This window comes from Pantherophis guttatus, chromosome 6, assembly GCF_059756535.1.
Source record: "Pantherophis guttatus breed Tessera chromosome 6, ASM5975653v1, whole genome shotgun sequence".
Classification (NCBI taxonomy): domain Eukaryota; kingdom Metazoa; phylum Chordata; class Lepidosauria; order Squamata; family Colubridae; genus Pantherophis; species Pantherophis guttatus.
Window position 1 is genome coordinate 75,530,100 of NC_142068.1, and position 19,901 is coordinate 75,550,000.

The 19,901-nt window shown below is 38.4% G+C and overlaps 1 protein-coding gene across 2 annotated transcripts; it reads right to left on the minus strand.

The window, feature by feature from the left end:
* Window positions 1-2,216: 2,216 nt before the first annotated feature.
* CISD1 (CDGSH iron sulfur domain 1) lies at window positions 2,217-18,903 on the minus strand. Of its 2 annotated transcripts, none has more exons than XM_060682273.2 (3): window positions 18,656-18,903; window positions 6,324-6,529; window positions 2,217-4,232 (listed from the first exon to the last, which is right to left on the minus strand). In XM_060682273.2, exons 1-3 carry the CDS (start codon window positions 18,693-18,695, stop codon window positions 4,143-4,145), a joined length of 336 nt encoding a protein of 111 aa, XP_060538256.2. In that variant the 5' UTR covers window positions 18,696-18,903; the 3' UTR covers window positions 2,217-4,142. The 2 variants fall into 2 exon arrangements, with proteins under 2 accessions (XP_060538256.2, XP_060538257.2); XM_060682274.2 differs by having other exon boundaries at window positions 18,665-18,813.
* Between the last annotated feature and the right edge of the window lie 998 nt (window positions 18,904-19,901).

The window sequence follows — 19,901 nt, forward strand, 5'->3', positions numbered from 1 at the left end:
CAGTTGTCCCAGTTGGTTGGGTGCACACAATATATTGAATTATAAATTGGCTCCCTGATTGACTAAAATATTTATTTTTAGATTGTTCCATCATAATCGAACCAATAAATAAATATGCAGAGAAATATAGCCACTTGGTGTACAATGCTGTAGTTTTTCTGTGGCAAACTGAGATTAAAAATATTGATAAGTATGGCACACAACAGCCTATTACATCAACCCCATCAACAGTCTGCTCTTTAACCAAAATTGTAATTATGATATTGGGTATGCAGAAATTGAGACTTGTCAGAGTGAAGACACAAAGTCATAGTTTGCTAAACATATGAACATGTGAATGATTTTTTTAAATGTGATCTAATTCTGGGTTTTATTTAATTTTTTTTAAAATTTGATTTATATGCCGCCCTTCTCCGGAGACTCAGGGCGGCTTACAATGCGCTAAGCAATAGCCTTCATCCTTTTTTGTATATTTATACAAAGTCAGCTTATTGCCCCCACAAACTGGGTCCTCAATTTACCTACCTTAGAAAGGATGGAAGGCTGAGTCAACCTTGAGCCTGGCAAGATTCGAACCTGCAGTAATTGCAGGCAGCTGGTCTTAATAACAGGGTGCTTTAGACCACTGTACTACCAAGGCTCTTTAATTGACCAAACTAAGTAATAATTTTAATTAGCAATTTTATGATGTTTGTGTGTCTATATTTTTCTTGACTGTACACCGCCTTGAGTCCTACGGGAGAAAGGCGGTATAGAAATATAATAAATAAATAAATAGATAAGATAGATAGATAGATAGATAGATAGATAGATAGATAGATAGATAGATAGATAGATAGATATTTCAGGTTCAGAGAATGCAGAAAGCCACATAAGAACAGCAAGCAAAAAGGGCAATATAATGCAATGGAACATGTGTTCTTAATAATCAAACTTTCAGCTTGATGTGCGATGTAATAGACAATGGCACGCAATTGCTTCCCATCATTTTTCCCAATCTTTTTGGTTTGTTTCATGCATTTTTAATATAAATCCATGGACTGCCTAAATACTGTAAAAACCTTATAAGCCACAGGGTTTTCTTTTTCTTTTACTTCAGAGGAGGTTAGGGTTTTAAAAAATAAATTGCAAACCAACCCATTGTCTCAATGCCAAAGTAATTAAAGGGCCACACTGTCAAATAAGGTCTTGCCATGGACAGCAAATGCAAGGAGCAGAACGTTCTTACAGATGCAGACTTCAGAATGTAGAGAATCCCAAGAAATGTTGGAGGTCAACATTGTGTAATGATATAATGATGAGGCTGGAAGTAGATTCAGATTCCAAATTAAATCCAAAGTATTTGGATTTTGTTGTTTCAAAATATTTAAGTTTGAAAAGTAACATTCTGATCCTACAGAAACCATTCTGTCACTGTTCTGATTTTACCAGAAATTTTCTGAGCTCTGAACCCTTCTATTAAGCACAGATCATTAACACTTTCTGAAATTGGAACAGTGTATTTCAAAATCAAAACAATACATTCCAAGCTCTGAAACATTACAAACTGCATGTATGTGTATGAATCACACACCCCATAGTTTTTCCACAGCATATTAAACCAGAACCAAATTAGTCATTTGTGGCTCAATAATGTGTATCCCAAGCCATTAGATGATGCATTCTACCATACCCAGGATGAATTACGCAAGCAACAAATTACCCAGAGTGATCTAATAAAAATCCTCATCTGCAAGGGATTGTAATATTTTAGAACCATGCAAGTAGCTTAAGATTTTCCATTCTTTTTAGTGCAAAAAAGAGTTCAATTACATTATTACCTCCAGTATTCAAGTTTGTATAGTGTAATTTAGCTAAGTGCCACAGAGGAAAGCCACTTGCAATTTGAAAAACAGTAGGTATAGCTAACTGCATATGGAATACCAATTTTAAAACTTAATTATGTTTTGATATGCAATCCAATCCCTTGTAATAACGAGAAAAGGCAACCTTGGGATTGAATCTGTCCCTCCTGAGATATTTCAGTACCTGTGAGTGAACAGCGACTAGAAAAGTACTGCTACCCCCTCCCTTCACCACAACCCCTTTCCCCTTCCACACCACCTGGGTACCTCAGGTGGCTAAATACAGAAAGAGAAACCATACAAAAAAAAGTGGGAGTCAATAGCTCAGCCAGGCAGAGGTGGGTAATAGAGGGCAATTAGTCAATCCCAGGATTTAAACAAAATTCAACTTTATTAAAGGCACCAAAAGGATACACGGAACAGTTTAAAAAGATAAAATACCAAAAAAGCAACTCTAACTAAAACACAAAACAAAACCAAAATTCTAATGCAATTCTAACCACTAAATAACTCACTTTGCCCAAGGTCTTCATCTAGGACTCCAGCTATCTCTTGCCCCAAAGCACCTCCCTCCCAATATTCTTCCCCCCAAAAACTGGACAGAACTGCCTTATTTCATAAATAGCACAATACACTGGTCAGTAAACAATATAGAATTGGTTTATTACTACCATTAAGGACAAAAATCCAGGCATTCTGGTTCCTACTAGCCAGCTGAGATAGCAGGAATACTGGTTTACTGCTCAAGGAGTCAATATTGTGAGAGGGTGGATCAGGATGGGAGCTAATATAGGTACACCCAGAGCCGGTAGTTAAACAAATGAGGAATTTTATTTTGGGTACTGAACCCTAATGAAGTATGAGCTAGTAATTTACGCAAGTGAAAACATTATTTGCAAAGCCAAATGTTTTTCTACATCCAGAATAGAATACACACAAATCAAGCTGTAACCTACTTAATATTCCTGTTTCCTCTTTCCCTCAATTTCTGCTTGTCATTAATACATATATTTGCATATAAACCATCCAAGGATAAATTGGCTTTCAAATTTTTAAGCAAAATACCGTGAAAAATGTGCCATCCATGTTTTTCATGATATTTTGGTTAAAAACTTGGGTTTGCTTACCCATGGATGAGCTTCTCTATGAATATATATGGGAAATATGGGTACTTTTAAAAAGCATTACCACACGCTATATTTTCACAAGTAAGCCCATCCACACATAAGCTGAGCCCAATTATTGGGGTGAATTTTGGAACCTACAATTCTCAGCTTATCCACACGTATATAAAGTATGCTTTCTTCTTCCACTATCCCAGTTAGTGGCACTGGAATGTCCCTTAAGTTTTTTCCTTGCTGTCTTCCTACTAAAGGTTTTAATTCACAAAGTTTTACTGTCCAGCATCTGACGTTCTGCATATTCAATCCAGTTGACCTTCCATACCTTTCCATGTTTGCACAAGCCACTTGGTCTTCTTCCATATCCCAGAGGCTGGAATTCTGAACTTTGACAGAATTCAAAGAATTCAGGTTGTTTTTCTATTTCACTCCACATTAACAAGGTGATGTCCTCTCCAATAGCATATCTACAGCATCTGAAATATAAGCCCTTTCCTGCTTTCTCTTTTACATTCCTAAAAGATGTTGTGTGTCAATTAACAGGTGCATTCTAGCATTTTCCTCTTTTCTGATATGTTTTTAGGCTTATGCAGTAATCTGCCTTCTCTAAAATAATTCACGACCGTGGCACAGATCCAACCACTTACCTCCAGCCAGACTACTTTACCATGCCATAGATATGTAAGAAAAGAAGAGATACGTTAAGGCAGTAAGATGTGTGCCTACCAATGTTGTGCAATATGATTTCCATCTACAATGTTTGCAGATCTCTTAAAAAAAAAAAGTCAGAAAGCTATATATTAGTTAGAGATTGACAAAAATATAGGTTTAATCTCATGGCTCTTGGCAAGGAGAGTTTAGGAGAACAGAATGTATTTGAAAATAATTTAATGTTATCATCTCCATTGTTTCAAGTACCTTCTAAAGGATTTTTTATTTTTTACACTTAATGAGAATGTGCATTTAACAAGACAAAAAAAATCAAGTCACAGGTATTGTTTCTAACATATACACTGTAGTGTTTTAAGCAAGCAACATGAACTACATGTGCTGCAGTGCATTGCATACCACATCTAAACATCTTCGGTGAAATTTAAGTTCTTCTTTCACACCAATCACTGGTGAGCAGAGAACATCGCGACAATATCGTTTTGATGGTGTCTCAACCGTTTGCTGTTCACACGTCTTTCCTCTTGATGATTAGAGGTCCCACGTTGTCGCCTGTTTCATCGTTATGTTTTGTATGAGACCCATCACATAAGGGGAACTGAAAGGAAAACACGTATCAAATGTACATCTCCAGCAAGATAAAGAGTCGGCATCAAAGTAAATTGCAGGTAAAAGAAAATGTAGTCTATCCAACCATAGGCAAAAGTTTTCTGCAGAGAAATATGTCTGCCTTCTTGGTCTTTTCCTCCAAAACTGAGGGAAAGGATGTATCGTCTCCCCAGCAGTCTGGGCTAAATCCTGACAGCGTTTACTGTTAACTCTAGATCTGTGAAAGAACTTTCTGATTGCTCCAAGCAACACTGGGACATCAACTGATATTAACTTTGGCAACTTTGGCACTGTAACAGCCTGAAGACTTGGCTCTGCCGGTTGGCCGGGGAACCCAATGGGGAGTACTATATTGGAGGTGGTGATTAGCAGCTTTCATAGTTTGATAGCAAACCCCACCTTGCTCCCTGCTTCCCCACCCACCCATCTTTTATTCTCATATCGTTGTATTCTCATTTTCTTTTTCACTGTTTATTCTATTGTTTCATTACTTTGCTACTGTTATGTTTACACTACTTTTCATTTATTCATTTTTATTGTTGTAAGCCACCTAGAGTAGCCTCACAGCGAGATAGACAGCAAATAAATGTAACAAATAAATCTTGCTATACCAGAATGAAAGTCCTATCAATTCTTTTCATTGTAAATAAAAGTGGATCTCTTCCAGATCAATATAAAAATTTGGATTTGTATGCATTAATCAAGAGAATTAATAGTTTTTGTGATACTTCTGCTTAGGCAGAGTAGTAGCAATTATGATTAGATGTCATATAAATCATTCCATCTATCATGCCTTTTTGGTTTGAATTAACAAAATTCACTAACTTTCATAAAAAATAGGGGGAAATACAGGATATGTATTTTGTCCCATAAAATACTAATAGATTTCATATTCCAAATCTGAAGCATTATTGCTATCAGCAATCAAATCACAGATCAATTTCTTTCACTTTCCCTACCACTTAAAACGAAAATATTTTAAAAAAATATTTCGTGTTTAATTTGTTTTGTGAGAAAAACAAGATAAAATAAAGGATTTTTTTCATCCTTTATCTTCTTCGCTTTAATATAAAAAAAACTTTCTATATAAGAGTATTCAGGACAGTTTTTAAGCAAACAATTGAATCCTGAACTTGTGAATTAGTCTTTTGATTTTGTCAATTGATCTCCATTCCATAAACATGAAGAATTTGAATTAGTCTTAGAACTGCATTTTTTCCATTGAAGAATAATTCTTTTGTTGTTCTATTGTCCAAGAAATTTATAATTCTTAATAGATCCCAAGTTTTAGTTATATAACTCAAAAGTAGATTCAGTTCTTTAAATCAGAGTTCCTCAATCTTTCTGGGTTTGCGGACCGGCCGGGGGGCAGGGGGGGATGGTTCCACACAAGCTGCAGGCAAGCACATATGCGCAACTCCATTTGTGTGAGTAGTGGGCGCCCGCACCCGCCCACTGCTAGAGATGTATGCGCTGCTTGCCCGCCACTTCTGTGGCCCAGTTCTGAAGGGTTCAAGGCCCAATAGTGGGTCACCACCTGGGGGTTGGGGATTCCTGTTTTAAACCATATTGATCTCAGCTTAACTAAGATATGGCTATTGAAACAAAATAAGTCAATAGAAGGACAAACCAATATCATATGAATAAATATTCCCTGATCCATTGTATTTGTGTTGAAAGCCAGTCTTTCTGAAACAATCTCTGACACACCCAACATGAAAAAGTGTATCTTGTTGAATTAGTCTTAACTTAAGACCATAACTTATTTAATATTCTGTGGAACTCTTAGCCATTGATTTATAAATAAAGGATATGCCAATTCTTTACAGAATTCTTGCAGAAACATTTTGGAATGTTTTCCCTCTCCCAATTTTTGTGAGCCTTCACATCTCTCTCGTCACATCATGATTTCTCTGTTTCAAATACTCTTTGATCATTACTTCAAGGATCAATGAAAAAGTAGTTTTCTAGTAACAGCTTCCTGTTTAAACCCCCCCCCCCCCATTATTTTGTTTTGGAAATTCAACAAATACATTCACAATAAAAATTTACAAGAGATTTGAGCATGCTGTTCTCTCACCGTTTTAGATCTCCAACATCGGCAGTATACTGCTTTCTCTCCCAAATCTTCCATATCAAATGCATGAACTACTTTGGGATTATCTTTCTGAATATGGAGGTTCACCATTCCGTTACAACCTTTGCCCTTGCTAAAAAACTTTTTGTAAGCGAGATACCCAACAGCTGCTGTTCCTGCAGCAAAAGCGACTGCAGCAATCCATTCAACTGAAAGAGAAAAATAGAAAACCAGTCAAAATTTTCGTTGATACAACCTGACCTTGAAAATCAAGAATTGCAAGGTGTTTTCTGTTGGTTTCCTTAGATATGCTTAGTGGATTGTCGTCTGTTTTTTAATAGATTTTCCCTTTTCCCTCCAAAACCTTTCCAATTCTCTGCATGCTCCCCACCCCACTCTTAACATGCACTATCTCTTATTGTTAAAGTTTGTTCAGAACAGAAGCTATGAAATGCAGTCCTGTACATGACTACTCAGAATTAAATTCCAGCCAAACCAACGGAGCTTACTCCTCAGTAAGTGGCAAAGGACTACATCTTAATATGTGTTCTAATGGTAGAATGTTAGTTACATATATTAATTATACTGCATCAATGATTTCAAGGATCATACATTAGATGACCACTTCAGGGGAAGAACCTATTTAATTTTGGGAATTATTATTAGAAAGGGCATCACATACAAAGGATACAGGACTGCTAAACTAGAAACCAGGAGACTGTGAGATTTAGTATTGCCTTAGGCACAAAGCCAGCTGTGTGACCTTGGGTCAACCACATCCTTTCAGCCATAGGAAGAAGACAATGGCTTCTGAACTCTTGCCAAGAAAACTGCATGGACTGGTCCAGGCGTTTTCCAGGAGTCAACAATGGCTTGAAAGCATCCAAAAAACAAAACAAAACCAAACAAACACTCCGCCCATTACCAGAACAAGATACTAGATTATATGTAGAACCGTGTTGCATTAAGATGTATTGTATATATATCTTTACTGTATACCTCAAAATCAAGTCGGTCGCTGCAAATATACCATTCAGAAGTCAATAAATGACAGAATCTAAAGTACGAAGTATTATAATTCTACTTGTGATAAATCTGTAACTTCAAAAATTGACTCTGTGTTATTAAACATGAAAATAAGCCCCAATTAGCAATGTTAAAACATGTTTGCTTTGGAATTAATTTTATTTATTTCTAACTGCAGTTTTCTGATCCCACCAAACTCTACCGACAAACAAGATCAACTAGACTGCCCTTCCTTAAACTACTATCCAATGCATAACTTTTTTCAGAAGTATCCAACTTTGCCCATGTTTTTGGTTAGACACAAGGAGTGGTAGATTTGCTCTAAATCAGGGATGTCAAACTGGCGGCCACACCCACCCCAGCTCTGCAAAGGGGAAAAATGTCGTGAAACATCAATGTGATGGTGACATGGCGAGCTTGACACCCATGCTCTAAATCCGTGATGGCGAACCTGTGGCACGTGTGCCACAGGTGGCACGCGGAGCATATCTGTGGGCACGCGAGCAATTGTCCTAGCTCAGTTCCAGTGCGCATGTGCGTGCTGGCCAGCTGATTTTCACCTGGCCCTGCCCACACCGCCCCTTCCAGGAGTCTCCACGTGGCCCGTTTTGGATGCCAGATAAAGTACAGGGCTTGCGTGGAGGTTCTGGGAGGCCATTTTCGCCCTCCCCAGGCTCCAAGAAAGTCTCTGGAGCCTGGGGAGGGTGAAAAAAGGGCCTACCGGGCCCACCGGTAACCTTTTTGCTGTCACGTGCCAAAAGCAGGGGGAGTGCAGGGGGGCGCGTGCATGCTCAGAGGGGCGGGAGGCATTGAATTATGGGTGTGGCCACACAATACCCACCCACCCCACACTCCCCCCGCTTTTGACAAGTGAGGGCAAAAAGGTTAGCCATCACTGCTCTAAATCATAATCTAAAGCAGTATTTATTAACTAGTAAAAAATTCTGTAACATGCTTATTTCTAATAAAAATGACATGGATTGTTTTTGTACTAAACGTACTCTTCAGAATCCTCATGTCACTTTCATTTTTAGAAGGTACATAAATATATTATTTTGAATTGTTTCAAACAAATTTTATTCATAAACTGCAATGATTTTAGTACCTAATAAGAAGGTACATACTTGTGAAACCATCAGGATATCGATTACAGCCAGTTTAATCAAATGTGATGGGTGTTTGGAGTATATTGATATCAAGATATACTAGAGCTATCACCAGTTTTTAATTATACTAATATCTTCATTTGGACTGGCTAGCTTTCTCTAAAAAAGAGATTGATGATCTGAAGAGCTTAATTAATATACTTCTCAAAGGGTTTCCTTTTACAGTGGGCTTTCATAATTAGGTTTTAATCAATAAAAGGTACACTCCAAACCAGAAAATCATTTTGCAAGGCTTCTTGCTTGCAAGAACATGTTTTGCATTTTTTTGATTCACTATTTATTTCTCTCCCTGTATTTCTATTTAGATTCTTCTTCATCACCTCAACATTTCTGATTCTTTTGTCTCTGCTTTGTTACCAGGGCTGTTCCTTTATCTCTCATCTTTATATCAGCAGGTAAAATAAAGTTAGGTTATTATACTTTTCTATACATTTTTTACACAAAACATTAAAAATGTTTTTTTTAAATCTAATTTAACTTCGATCAATGCTGTATAAATCTAGTTTAAACAAACGAGTCAAAAAGGTACTAAACAAAATAAAAAATCCACTGATCCTTAGAGTGACTATTATCTGCCTCTCGAGAACAAAGAATTCTATAACAGATCTACCATCTCTGATAAGATGGCACATACATTTAATAAATAACCGTTACAGACTACTTTGCTCTTATTGTTTATTCTGCCAATTTCCCTAGGATTTCACATTGCAGAGCTGGGCATAAATGCATCTCATAAATAAACAATAGGAAATGTTGCCAAAGCACGTTCCATTGTTGCAGATTAGAAGGCATCTTGAGGCATCTGATAACAACCCATCACACATAATGTGTTTGCAATTTGTACCATCTTTAGGTTGCTTTTATTTGTTTTGCTTCTCAGATTTCTCTCTCTCTTGCAACAAGTGGAAAAAAAATACTCGAGATATCAAATAATCAAGTAACATGAAGAATACAGTTGAGATTTTTCTGAATTCTTGCAAACCTTTAATTTCCCAAAATCTCTTAAACTGGAAATAAATTAAACAGTATGTATATATATACATGTATATATATATATATATATGATGCCAATTTCAATTCAAAAAATTAAAATACTTTTTCTAGGATACAAACTGTAAAATATGTTTACGTATGTAATTAACATTGTGCTGTTTCACAAAAAATACAATAGGGAACTGGATATTGAAAAATACTGAAATTCTTAGCAGGATTTATACAGCAATATATTTGTAGAATTGAAATAGGTCATTCAGGAAATCAATCCTACTTGGAATCCAACCTTATTCAGCGACTGAATAGTTTCCTTCTGACGGTTAAAAAGTCTTTTTCAAACATTTAATCAGAATCTGTCTTTCTGAAGCTTAAATCTATGATTGCCTTGTGCTCTAGAAGGGAGTTTTACCTTCTGCGCAGTTACCTTTCAGATATTTAAAGAATCCTTTTCTTCCCAAAAATAGACATTCCCAATTCTTTCAGTCTTGTTTCACAGTACTTATTTTTTGAATATCATTGTTGCCTTTCTCAGCAATTCTTAAATATTCAAATGGAAACACCACTTGAGGTAGAGTCTAACTGATAGAGCATGAAGTGGGATAGATTGTTGGATTTACCATGAAATTTCTTTATTAGGTGGGTGGGTGGTTCCCTTTAAACAGGATCAAAGAGTCTTCTGTAGTCCCTAGGTGGCAGTAAAGAATAACACCCCTCCCAACCTAGTTAAAGAACTGAAAAAGCTCCATAAATAAGAAAGAAGAAAAAGAGATGTAAATACAAATGTTTACAGTGAAAAACCTGTCTTCAACTAAGGAGTGTGGGCCTGGACACTGTCTTTCTATAGTAGAAAAAGGTACTTCATAGTGAAGTCCAGTGTTTAATTTTACTAGTTGTAGAATATCTTTATCACTAGCTGGAATAGTTCCCAAGAGATGGATCTATTTGCTGGAGAGCTTTAGCAATAACCTGTTGCAAGATTCATCTGCCAAAGAAAATTTTACATAACCCAACTACACTCATAGTGCTTCTCAAAGGACTGTGTTGCTATCCTGCATATTTTACTCCACTGGACAGCTGTACAGAAAGTAAAGGTAATTCTTCACTTATGACCGTTTAACCACCACTTGAAATTATGACAATCCTGAAAAAAGTTATCACTAATCCTTAAATTTACGAATGTTGCAGTGACCTGCAGTCACATGATCAAAAATCAGGCACTTGACAACCAGCATGTATTTACACTGGTTGCAGCATCCCAGGGATCATGTGATCATAATTTGCAACCTTTCCAGGACTTCTAATAAGCAAAGTCAATGGGGGAAGCAGAATTCATTTAATGACTGAGTCATAAAATTGGGCACAACTCATCTAATAACTGCATCGCTTAGCAATAGCAATTCTGGTCATAAATTTTCTGTAACCAATGTAGCTGTGATTCTAGTAAAGTGGGCCATCATACCTGCCAGGGCAGAAACAGGCTGTCCCTTGTAGCGAGAGGCTATATAGAGTTTAATCCACCTGGTGCCTATGCAGAATGGCTTGTAGCCAAGATAGCTGGAAAGAAACAAAGACATAAGCTAACCAATTCCAATCCTTGGTCTTCTACAATTGACATCTGATAGCTTTTTACACGTGTAGTTCCTCGCCTTAAATTTCAAAAGAGCTGGCTGGCAAAAAAAAAAAAAAAGATGGTAGACATATTCCCTATGCCTTGTGGAAAGTAGACATGACCTGCAAATATAGTTTATAAAACAGGCAGAGAAGGTCATGTCTGATAGAAAAGAACTGCTGAAGACTCAGACTATTGATAATTGCCAAAATAACTTCTGCTTTCCCCTTTGAACCATTTGATGTTTCAACCAAGGTGCCCTCTGTGGAAAACCAGTTATGGGTTTCAGATTTTCTATATAGAACATGTCACATCACATATGTCAGCTGACCCTTCTGAGATCCAGAATTCTCCCCAGTTCCTATTCTCTTTGCACATCTTGAAAAGAAATGAGAACTTTTCTGATTAAACCAAGGCAAACAGATGATTGAATGGCCTGGATCACCAGTGTTTGCCATGGCCACCTGGAAGACAATATGAATCAGTGGTTAAGATTAGCTCTTTCAGTTCTATGATACAACTAGGACCAACTATACCAAACACCCAAGTGACTCTGATGATGGAGAAGCAACACTGCCTTCTACTGGTGGATCTTGGTATGTCATTTTTATTTACAGCACTCTACATGAGGCAGAAACTTTGCAAACTACCAGCAAATCCAGCACTGCCTTCCAAATGACTCCTAGTACTTATTAGACTGGCTGAAAAATATTATGTGAGCATGTCTGGGCTCTCGTAAATCACCTGTCTATTGTTCTACTAAGACTAGATTGGCTTTGCATTTCAAATTTTAAGCCACAGTTGTCTGTGCATGATAGTATTTGTATTGTTTATATTTGTGTTTGATCAAATATTATTTGGACCATGGCACTCTGGATTAGATAAGCAGGGATATGGCTTCCATTGCTTGAGTGGTGAACCAGTAGCCTCCTGTTTAAAGAATGTTATTATGCCCATCGATAGGATGTCTGCATGCAACTCTCCATCTTTAAAATGATTGCCTTTGAAATTGAACTGAGGAGGTTCCTAGGCATCAAATTTTAGAATTCAATACTGTAATGACCTGGGAATGTGTACCAAAAAGCTTGGAAATAATGAAAGCTTTTTTTACAATGGGTAAGGCCCACTCTGAGCCTGCATCTGAGAATTCTTACTACTGGCTCAGAGCTCAGAGAACACTTCAGCCATTCCTGGATCTAAAACAGATCAATGAATAACTGACAGTAGGCTCTCTTGACATCAAACATTTAAGCAAATGTTTGTGGCCGGGAGTGCTTCATAAAAACAGCCTCCAAGTCCACTGCACGCTTACCTTCTTGATGGCCCTCCTTAATTCCCCATCTAAAAGCCTGGGATAGAGAAAGCTATAAGATGAACTGGTGCCAGGAGAACCCACACCCAGGATCCTAAGAGGCATTCTGTCTTCTCAATTGCCCATGTGAGCTAAGTGATGCATTTCCTTTGCTTGAGACCTGATTAGAGATGGAAGCCTAGGCCAACAGAAGAAATGATGGTGCTTTTACTGCCTCGTTATGAGGGTAACCTCTACTGATAAACATTGAAAGAGCTGGGTAGGATGACATTTCTTTTTCTTTGGATTCTCCCAGATGAGAGCTACACCAGGTGTTTTCCCATGCAAACAGTTTGCAAAGGGGGAGGGGGGGACTGCTTTCCCAGGCCCTGAGATCCACTGATCAATGGACTGGGGAAACAGAAAAAACAATGTCCTTTGATGTGATGCTTCATCCTGTCCAGTTTGGGAATCACTCGGCTTCCCTACTGTTCCTTAAGATAGCATGGGGAGCATTTATTGCCTTCTGATTAGCCAAGTGGGGGAGAGAATCACTTTGGCAGGCAGTCTGATCCAATGAGGCAGCTGCTTAAAAGGAAAAAGGCTTAAGAATGGAAGCCCCCAGTATCTGAAAATTCTCTTGCTGTTTATAAGGAGAATAAATGCTTCTTTGGCAGTCCAACAGAAAAGGAAGGAAAAGTAAAACATTAAGAAAAACAGACAAAGAATACAATTTAGCTGGCAATACATCCTTATTTATTTATTTATAAAAGACTTATATGGCCATTTATACAAGTCTGGGCCAATCATAACAGCTGTAGAAATCCAAATATATAAAAGTAATATATGTATGTTGTAATACATATATTCAAGTATTATTCAAGTAATATCAAGTAATACATATATTCAATAGCAATAGCACTTAAGATTTTACAGCCCTCTCTAAGTGATTTACAGAGTCAGTATACTGACCCCAACAATCTGGGTCCTCATGTTACTGACCTTGGAAGGGAGGAAGGCTGAGTCAACCTTGAGCCGGTGACACTTGAACTGCTGGCAGCCAGCAGACTGTAGGACTGCAGCCTGTAGGACTGCATTCTAACCACTGTGCCACTACAGCTCAAGTAATTCAAGTACTCCCAAAGGTGCTTTTTCAAGAGGCAACTGGACTTTCTGGTTTTCTTTGAAGACGTTTCGCTTCTCAACCAAGAAGCTTCTTCAGCTCAGAGTCGAAGAAGCTTCTTGGATGAGAAGTGAAACGTCTTCAAAGAAAAACCAGAAAGTCCAGTTGCCTCTTGAAAAAGCACCTTTGGGACAACCATGATCTAGATGACTGAGAATCTCCATAGACATAATTCAAGTACTATAAAAATATATTCCAAAGTAATATATGTATGTACACTGAGAGCTTGTGCACCAGAGACAAATTCCTTGTGTGTCCAATCACCCTTGGCCAATAAAGAATTCTATTATTATGGTGATAAAAAAGTTACAAAAGAAAAACCTGATGCCACAACCAAACGTCTTTGATGTAACTGGCATCACTGTCTTCAAACTCCAATCTTACCCTATCCTGGCACTTGGGAGAAGACCCAGTTTTTTACCCCCTTCTGGAAAGTTAAAAAGGTGAGGCCAGCCCAATCTCAAGGAGAAGGGTATTCCAAGGCCTTCTGGTGCAGAAATGGGAGATCCTGTTCTTCAAAAAAAAAATCTTAGTGGGCTTCACTTCATCAGATGTCTAGGATGGTTAAAATGATATAGGATTTCAATTAGGCTGAGGCAACAGAAGGATCAGGGTTCATAATGTAGATACTGATTAAATGAGAGATAGGTTACGAATACCTCATCAATTAACAATTGCAATTTGTTAAAAACTCATTGTGTTGGTTGAAACATTCTTAAGATTGCCTGAAACCTTTGGGTTTATTTGAATTCAGCTACCTCTTGCTTAATTATGGAATTAAAGTTAATTTTTTTTCCAAAATAGTTGACTCTGAAGTCTGTAATGGTATATCCTATCAGATTGAATGCTCTGAATCTTTGTCTTCATGAAAGCATATATCTTTTGAAAACATTTATTAATTGAAAAAGGTGCTAACAGACTCCTGATTTTTTGCCACCAGAGACTATCATGGTTTTTTTCCACAAGGATTACTTACATGTAGTTTTCTTTGGCATACTGTCTCTATTTCCATTACATGTAGAAATATATTTTTGTATCTCTATACTTTTCTGTTCGAGATTGTCATATGATTTTGTAGGCAGCCATATTAACTTCTTCTCCTGTACTGTTTTAATTCATTGAAACAATTTTGCTTTTACTATGTCTTCTTTAATAACTCCCACACATCTTGCAATCCTTTTCTGTTTGGCTTCTCCTGCCATAGAATCTAACTTATTGTTGATCTAACTGTATAAAAATCCACTTTGAAATTCAAGATATATGTCTGAATAAGTTCAGTCTTAGCTTAGTTTTGATGACTTTCCTCCAATATTCCTGCTAATTTCACTTTCTTGATTAAGTCCTCTTTTGGAGGGTGTACAGTCAAGGACAGACAATAATCTGTTCTTCCCTCCGTCTTCTGGAGCAAAAATTTGTCAGTAGCACAAGTTCTCTAACATTGGGAATTCTTTTTCTGCATATTTTTAGTCAATTGGTGCAAAGCCCAGGTATTTTTTAAGAAATAAAAACTATTTCAGCCAACCTTCTTCTAGTTATTATCAAGTGGTAAGTACTTGTATATCATAAACACAGCATAATATAAAATTGATTTTAATTTTTATTCATGCAATATAAATACACATTTTAACGGTGTGCATAAAACTAAGATGATTTATTCTTTTCTATTTCACAAATACTTCACATAGTGAAGTGAGTGCTGTTTTATATGTAGGTTTAGCTATTCTATTTTACTACCTTAGGTCCAAACTAAGAGCAAGAAAAGCTATTCAAAGTATCAGAAATACTGAAGTTTTTTTCCCCCTTTTCAGCCTTCACAAAAATAAAGCTCCCATGTAATGACAATCAACAAACGTATAGCAACAGATTGGATCAATGGTAAAAGGGCAACCAATGAAGGTATACAAAATAGGAAAGCAAATCTCAGACAATGAAACTGCAATTGTACTAGTTATTACTGTGTTTCCCCGAAAATAAGACCCTGTCTTATATTTTTTGAACCCTGAAAATAAGCGCTTGGCCTTATTGTCATGCACTCAAAAAGCCCGATTGGGCTTATTATCAGGGGATGTCTTATTTTGGGGGAAACAGGGTATGTAAATAATTTTATACCATGCCAGATGTTAGATCTATGCAAAAAAAAAAAAAAGATCAGTGCATGTATATACATCTGAGCTTTTCTCAACCCTATAGCCATAGAGTATTTTGGCTGCACTGAAATCACTCAAAATTATTATTCCTGGTGGTTTTGCTGAGTTAATACGTCTCTTATGCTGCAGAAGGTACTTTAATTATTTCTAATAATTCTTAAATTTTTTTTTTAAAAAAGCATCATTTCTTTGAGCAATATTTCTGTAGAATATGTTACAAAGAATATTTAATCTAGAGCACTACCTCACACTTGTATGGCTTGAATGACAAAAAGAACCCCCAAAATAAGGGTTGTTTAAAAATCTCATTTTGCTATAGTAGAATACTGAACATATTTTGATTTTTTTTTGTCCCCTCAAAACACTGGAATTGTTTCTTCCTGCTGAAGACAGACATCAGTGGAACATTCTGAGTAGGACTGTTTTGTCCTGAGCTTAAAATAAAGGAGTACGTTTTTCTGTTTCACGTACATCCTTATCACAAGGACATTTTATTTGTTGTTGTTTTTTTGCACAAAGACAATTACAGTTATATCTAAAAAGAGTTTAGGCAGGTCCAAAGTTATTTACAGCATGACACCTTAATCTTCATAACTGTTAACAGCACACAAGAAAACTTCTCTTCTGCTTTGCTTTATTTTTTATTGCTTCACTGTTTGTAAGAGAAGGACTGGCAAAGCCAGAGAGAAATAAAAAGAGGGATCAGTTTAGTTGTTAAGGAGCCACAAGCAAACTAAGGACAACCCCTACCCCCTTGAGAGCCATTTACCCTTGTCTAAAGCTAACCATTGGTCATTAGTTGAGAAGATTCCTGTGCATAGGCTTTTAGCAATAAATCAGTTAATTTGAACCTTCACAGGTAGAACTGCGGGTTTTTAAAAAATTTTTTGCCCAAGATGTTCCTTTGTAGTTCAAAGCACACTTGGTTCATGTTCTCTGACAGATATCTAGCTCAGCCTTAGGGAAAGGTATTCCACCTGAGCAGAGTCATTTAACACCTGCTTTCAGAATTGGAAAGCAGCCCTTGAACACTTAAATATGCAAGCGTGCCAACCTCAGGGCACATGCAAAGCATCCCTTTTACACAACTGTCAGTCCTCATACATTTGGGATAGAGAATACTCTTGTAACAATTAGTATTTCTAAGAAAACTGCTCTGAAGATCGTCTCAAAGACAAAACACACCATTAAAATAGCATACTACAGGTTGTCCTTGACTTACAACCATTCATTTAGTGACCAAAGTTACAATCACACTCAAAAAAGTGACTTATGACTAGTTCCCCTACTTATGATTGAAGCATCCCTCTAGTCAAGTAATCTAAAGTCAGGTGTTTGGCAATAGGCATATATTTTAACATAATAAGAGTTGGAAGGGACCCTGGAGGTCTTCTAGTCCAACCCCTTGCTTAAACAGGAGACTCTATACCATTTCAAACAAACGACTGGCCAGTCTTTTCTTAAAAGCCTCCAGTAATGGAGCACCCATTTCTGAAGGCAAGCCGTTCCACTGGTTTATTGCTCTCACTGTAAGACATTTCTCCTAAATTTAGGACAGTTGCAACGTTCAGAGGTCGTATGATCACTATCCACACCAGTGGTGAAATCCAATTTTTTTTACTACCGGTTCTGTGGGCGTGGTGGGCATGGCAAGGGAAGGATACTGCAAAATCTCCATTCCCACCCAACTCCAGGGGAAGGATACTGCAAAATCTCCATTCCCACCCCACTCTGGGGCCAGCCAGAGGTGGTATTTGCCGGTTCTCCGAACTACTCAAAATTTCCGCTACCGGTTCTCCAGAACCTGTCAGAACCTGCTGGATTTCACCCCTGATCCACACTATCTTTCCAGCCAGCTTTTGATAAAGGTGGGGAGGGGGGAGCCAGATTCTCTTGAACAACTATATGATTCACTTAACTACTGCAATGCTTCGCTTAACAACCCTGGCAAAATAAAAAATAAAAAAGTCATAAAATAAAGTGCCACTCGCTTAACCGCCTTGCTTAGCAACATAAACGTTGGGTTCAATTGTGGTCCAAAGTCAAAAATTACCCATAGCTGGTTAAACATTGATTTATAACCTGATTTTTTTCCCCCCTGATATCTAGGGCCACATAATTTCCCAGCAGGTGGGCAATATTACTCAACCCTGTTAAAATTTAAAGGAGGCTAAAAGGAGTAAAGGGGGGGGCGGGCAAAGGTGGTTTGGAAGAGAGTCACTCAAGCACACGATCTATTGGAGGCTGTTTTGAAAAAACAAAACCCATCCTAATTGAGGAAACCTCCTATTATTTCGGAGGGAAGCATCCCATGATTCTAGTTTCTTTGTTCTCGGAGTATTATTTTTTTTAAAAAATAAAAAGTTTCGACAAGAGAGAGTAGCGGGGGGGGGGGATAAACAAGATCTGGAGCAAGGGCGCCACAAGGGGGAAAAAAAGGGGGCGAGGGGCTTCGTCCTCGGTTGCAAACAAGTGGGGCGGTCATAAAGCGAGGACTCCCAACTCCTGAGAAGGTAAAGGAGCCAGGTGTGTGTGTCTGTGTGTGTGTGGGGGGGTGTCACGTGAGAAAAAAAAACCCAACACAACAATACAACCATCTTCAGACGCGCCCTTGACACGCAAGCCAGGGAGGGAGAGAGGATCGTGTGAAGGTCGCAGAGGAAAAAAAACAGGCAGGCGTTCTCCCGCTCGGTCCGACTGCAGCCGGGCTTTTGTCTTCCGAGGGCAGCCCCGCACGTGGGGATGAGCGCGAGAAAGAAGACACGTGTAGCCCGTGTCGAGGGCGAGGTGCAGCCTTTGGGGAAGAAAGGGAAAGCGGCCCTAGAGTTGCCGCCGGGAGAAAAAAAAAATAGTTCCCCCTCCCACCTAGTAAAACGACAGAAGAGACCGCCCCCCCCCCTCACAGACACACATCGCTTACCGCTCTTACCCCTCACGGAGCAGTTCGAGTTGTGCCCCATCGTGTCTTCGCCCGGCTCCACAGGCGCTCCGCTCTCCAAGCAAAGGACACGCGAGGTTGTGCCCAGAGGCCGAGCTGCGCCTGCGCGCGGAGGCCCCGAACATGGCGACGAAGGAGGGTCCTCTGCTCTTAAAGGGCCAGCTGAGCCCTAACCAATTGGAAACCCCCACCCGCCCCAACTCCGCGCTTTGAGAGGAAAGGGTGCTGACGGGATTCGTTTCATGGCGCTTCTCGTAGGCTACGTTCGGGCTAAGATGCTAAGCTATGGTTTGTTTGGTCTCTGAATAAACCACAATTAGCAAAGCGCCTTAAAACAAATTAAACGGTCAACTTTGACTCATTAGAGCAGGGGTATCCCAACCTTGGCAACTTTTAAGATTTGTGGACTTCAGCTCCCAGAATTCCTCAGCCAGCTTTGCTGGCTGAGGAATTCTGGGAGCTGAAGTCCACAAGTCTTAGAGTTGCCAAGGTTGGGAGACCCCTGCACTAGAGTACCCCTAATGGCTGCACTCACATAAGATAATTATAAGATATACTATTGCTTTGTGCTATGTATGGCTAAACTTTGATTAAGCATATCCCACAAATGAAAAGAGTCCCTAGGCTGGGTTTAAACAATAGTTTTAGTCATACCTTCTTGAATATGCAGCAAAAATTCACATATTGGGTTTGTTGTGCTAATACTTGGGTTTGGACAGAATTGAGTCAAAATCGCCCCCAGCAGTACTAATCAACCCACAGCTTGTTTTAAAAGGGGGACAGGAAGGGTTGTGTCCATGTATGTATCCTCACAATGGCGCACTCTTTGAGATACCTAGGGTTTAGCACAGATTTGTTATATTGGGTTCATTTGATTTATTTCAACTATCATTTAAATACATTTGCTGAATGCTAGTTGAATTTCTCATAATTCTTTAGGATGCTACTAAAGCAACCTGATAAGAAATTGAATTGGCAATCTCCAACTTTCACAAACAAAATGCATAAGGCATTTGAATTGGTCTTTTAATACCAGCTGTGCAGGTATAGGGAATGGCAGCAGCTATAGTTATAATAATCAAAAGGCTGTTTGAAAGTGCTCAAGTTCATTTCTCATTGTAACAGCATGTTCCCGCTTTGCCATCTCTTTCTGGTACGGGAATCTACTTGGAATCATAGCAGGTTAATATTCTGAAAATATAATATCTCATTCTATCCCTACGGAAGG

Coding starts and splice junctions, on each gene's coding strand:
- CISD1 (XM_060682273.2), bottom strand. CDS start 18,695: ATGGGGCACAACTCGAACTGCTCCGTGAGGGGTAAGAGCG. Junction 6,530..18,655: donor CTCCGTGAGGGGTAAGAGCG/GTAAGCGATGTG, acceptor TTTCTCTTTCAG/TTGAATGGATTGCTGCAGTC. Junction 4,233..6,323: donor GATGTTGGAGATCTAAAACG/GTGAGAGAACAG, acceptor TTTTCCTTTCAG/TTCCCCTTATGTGATGGGTC.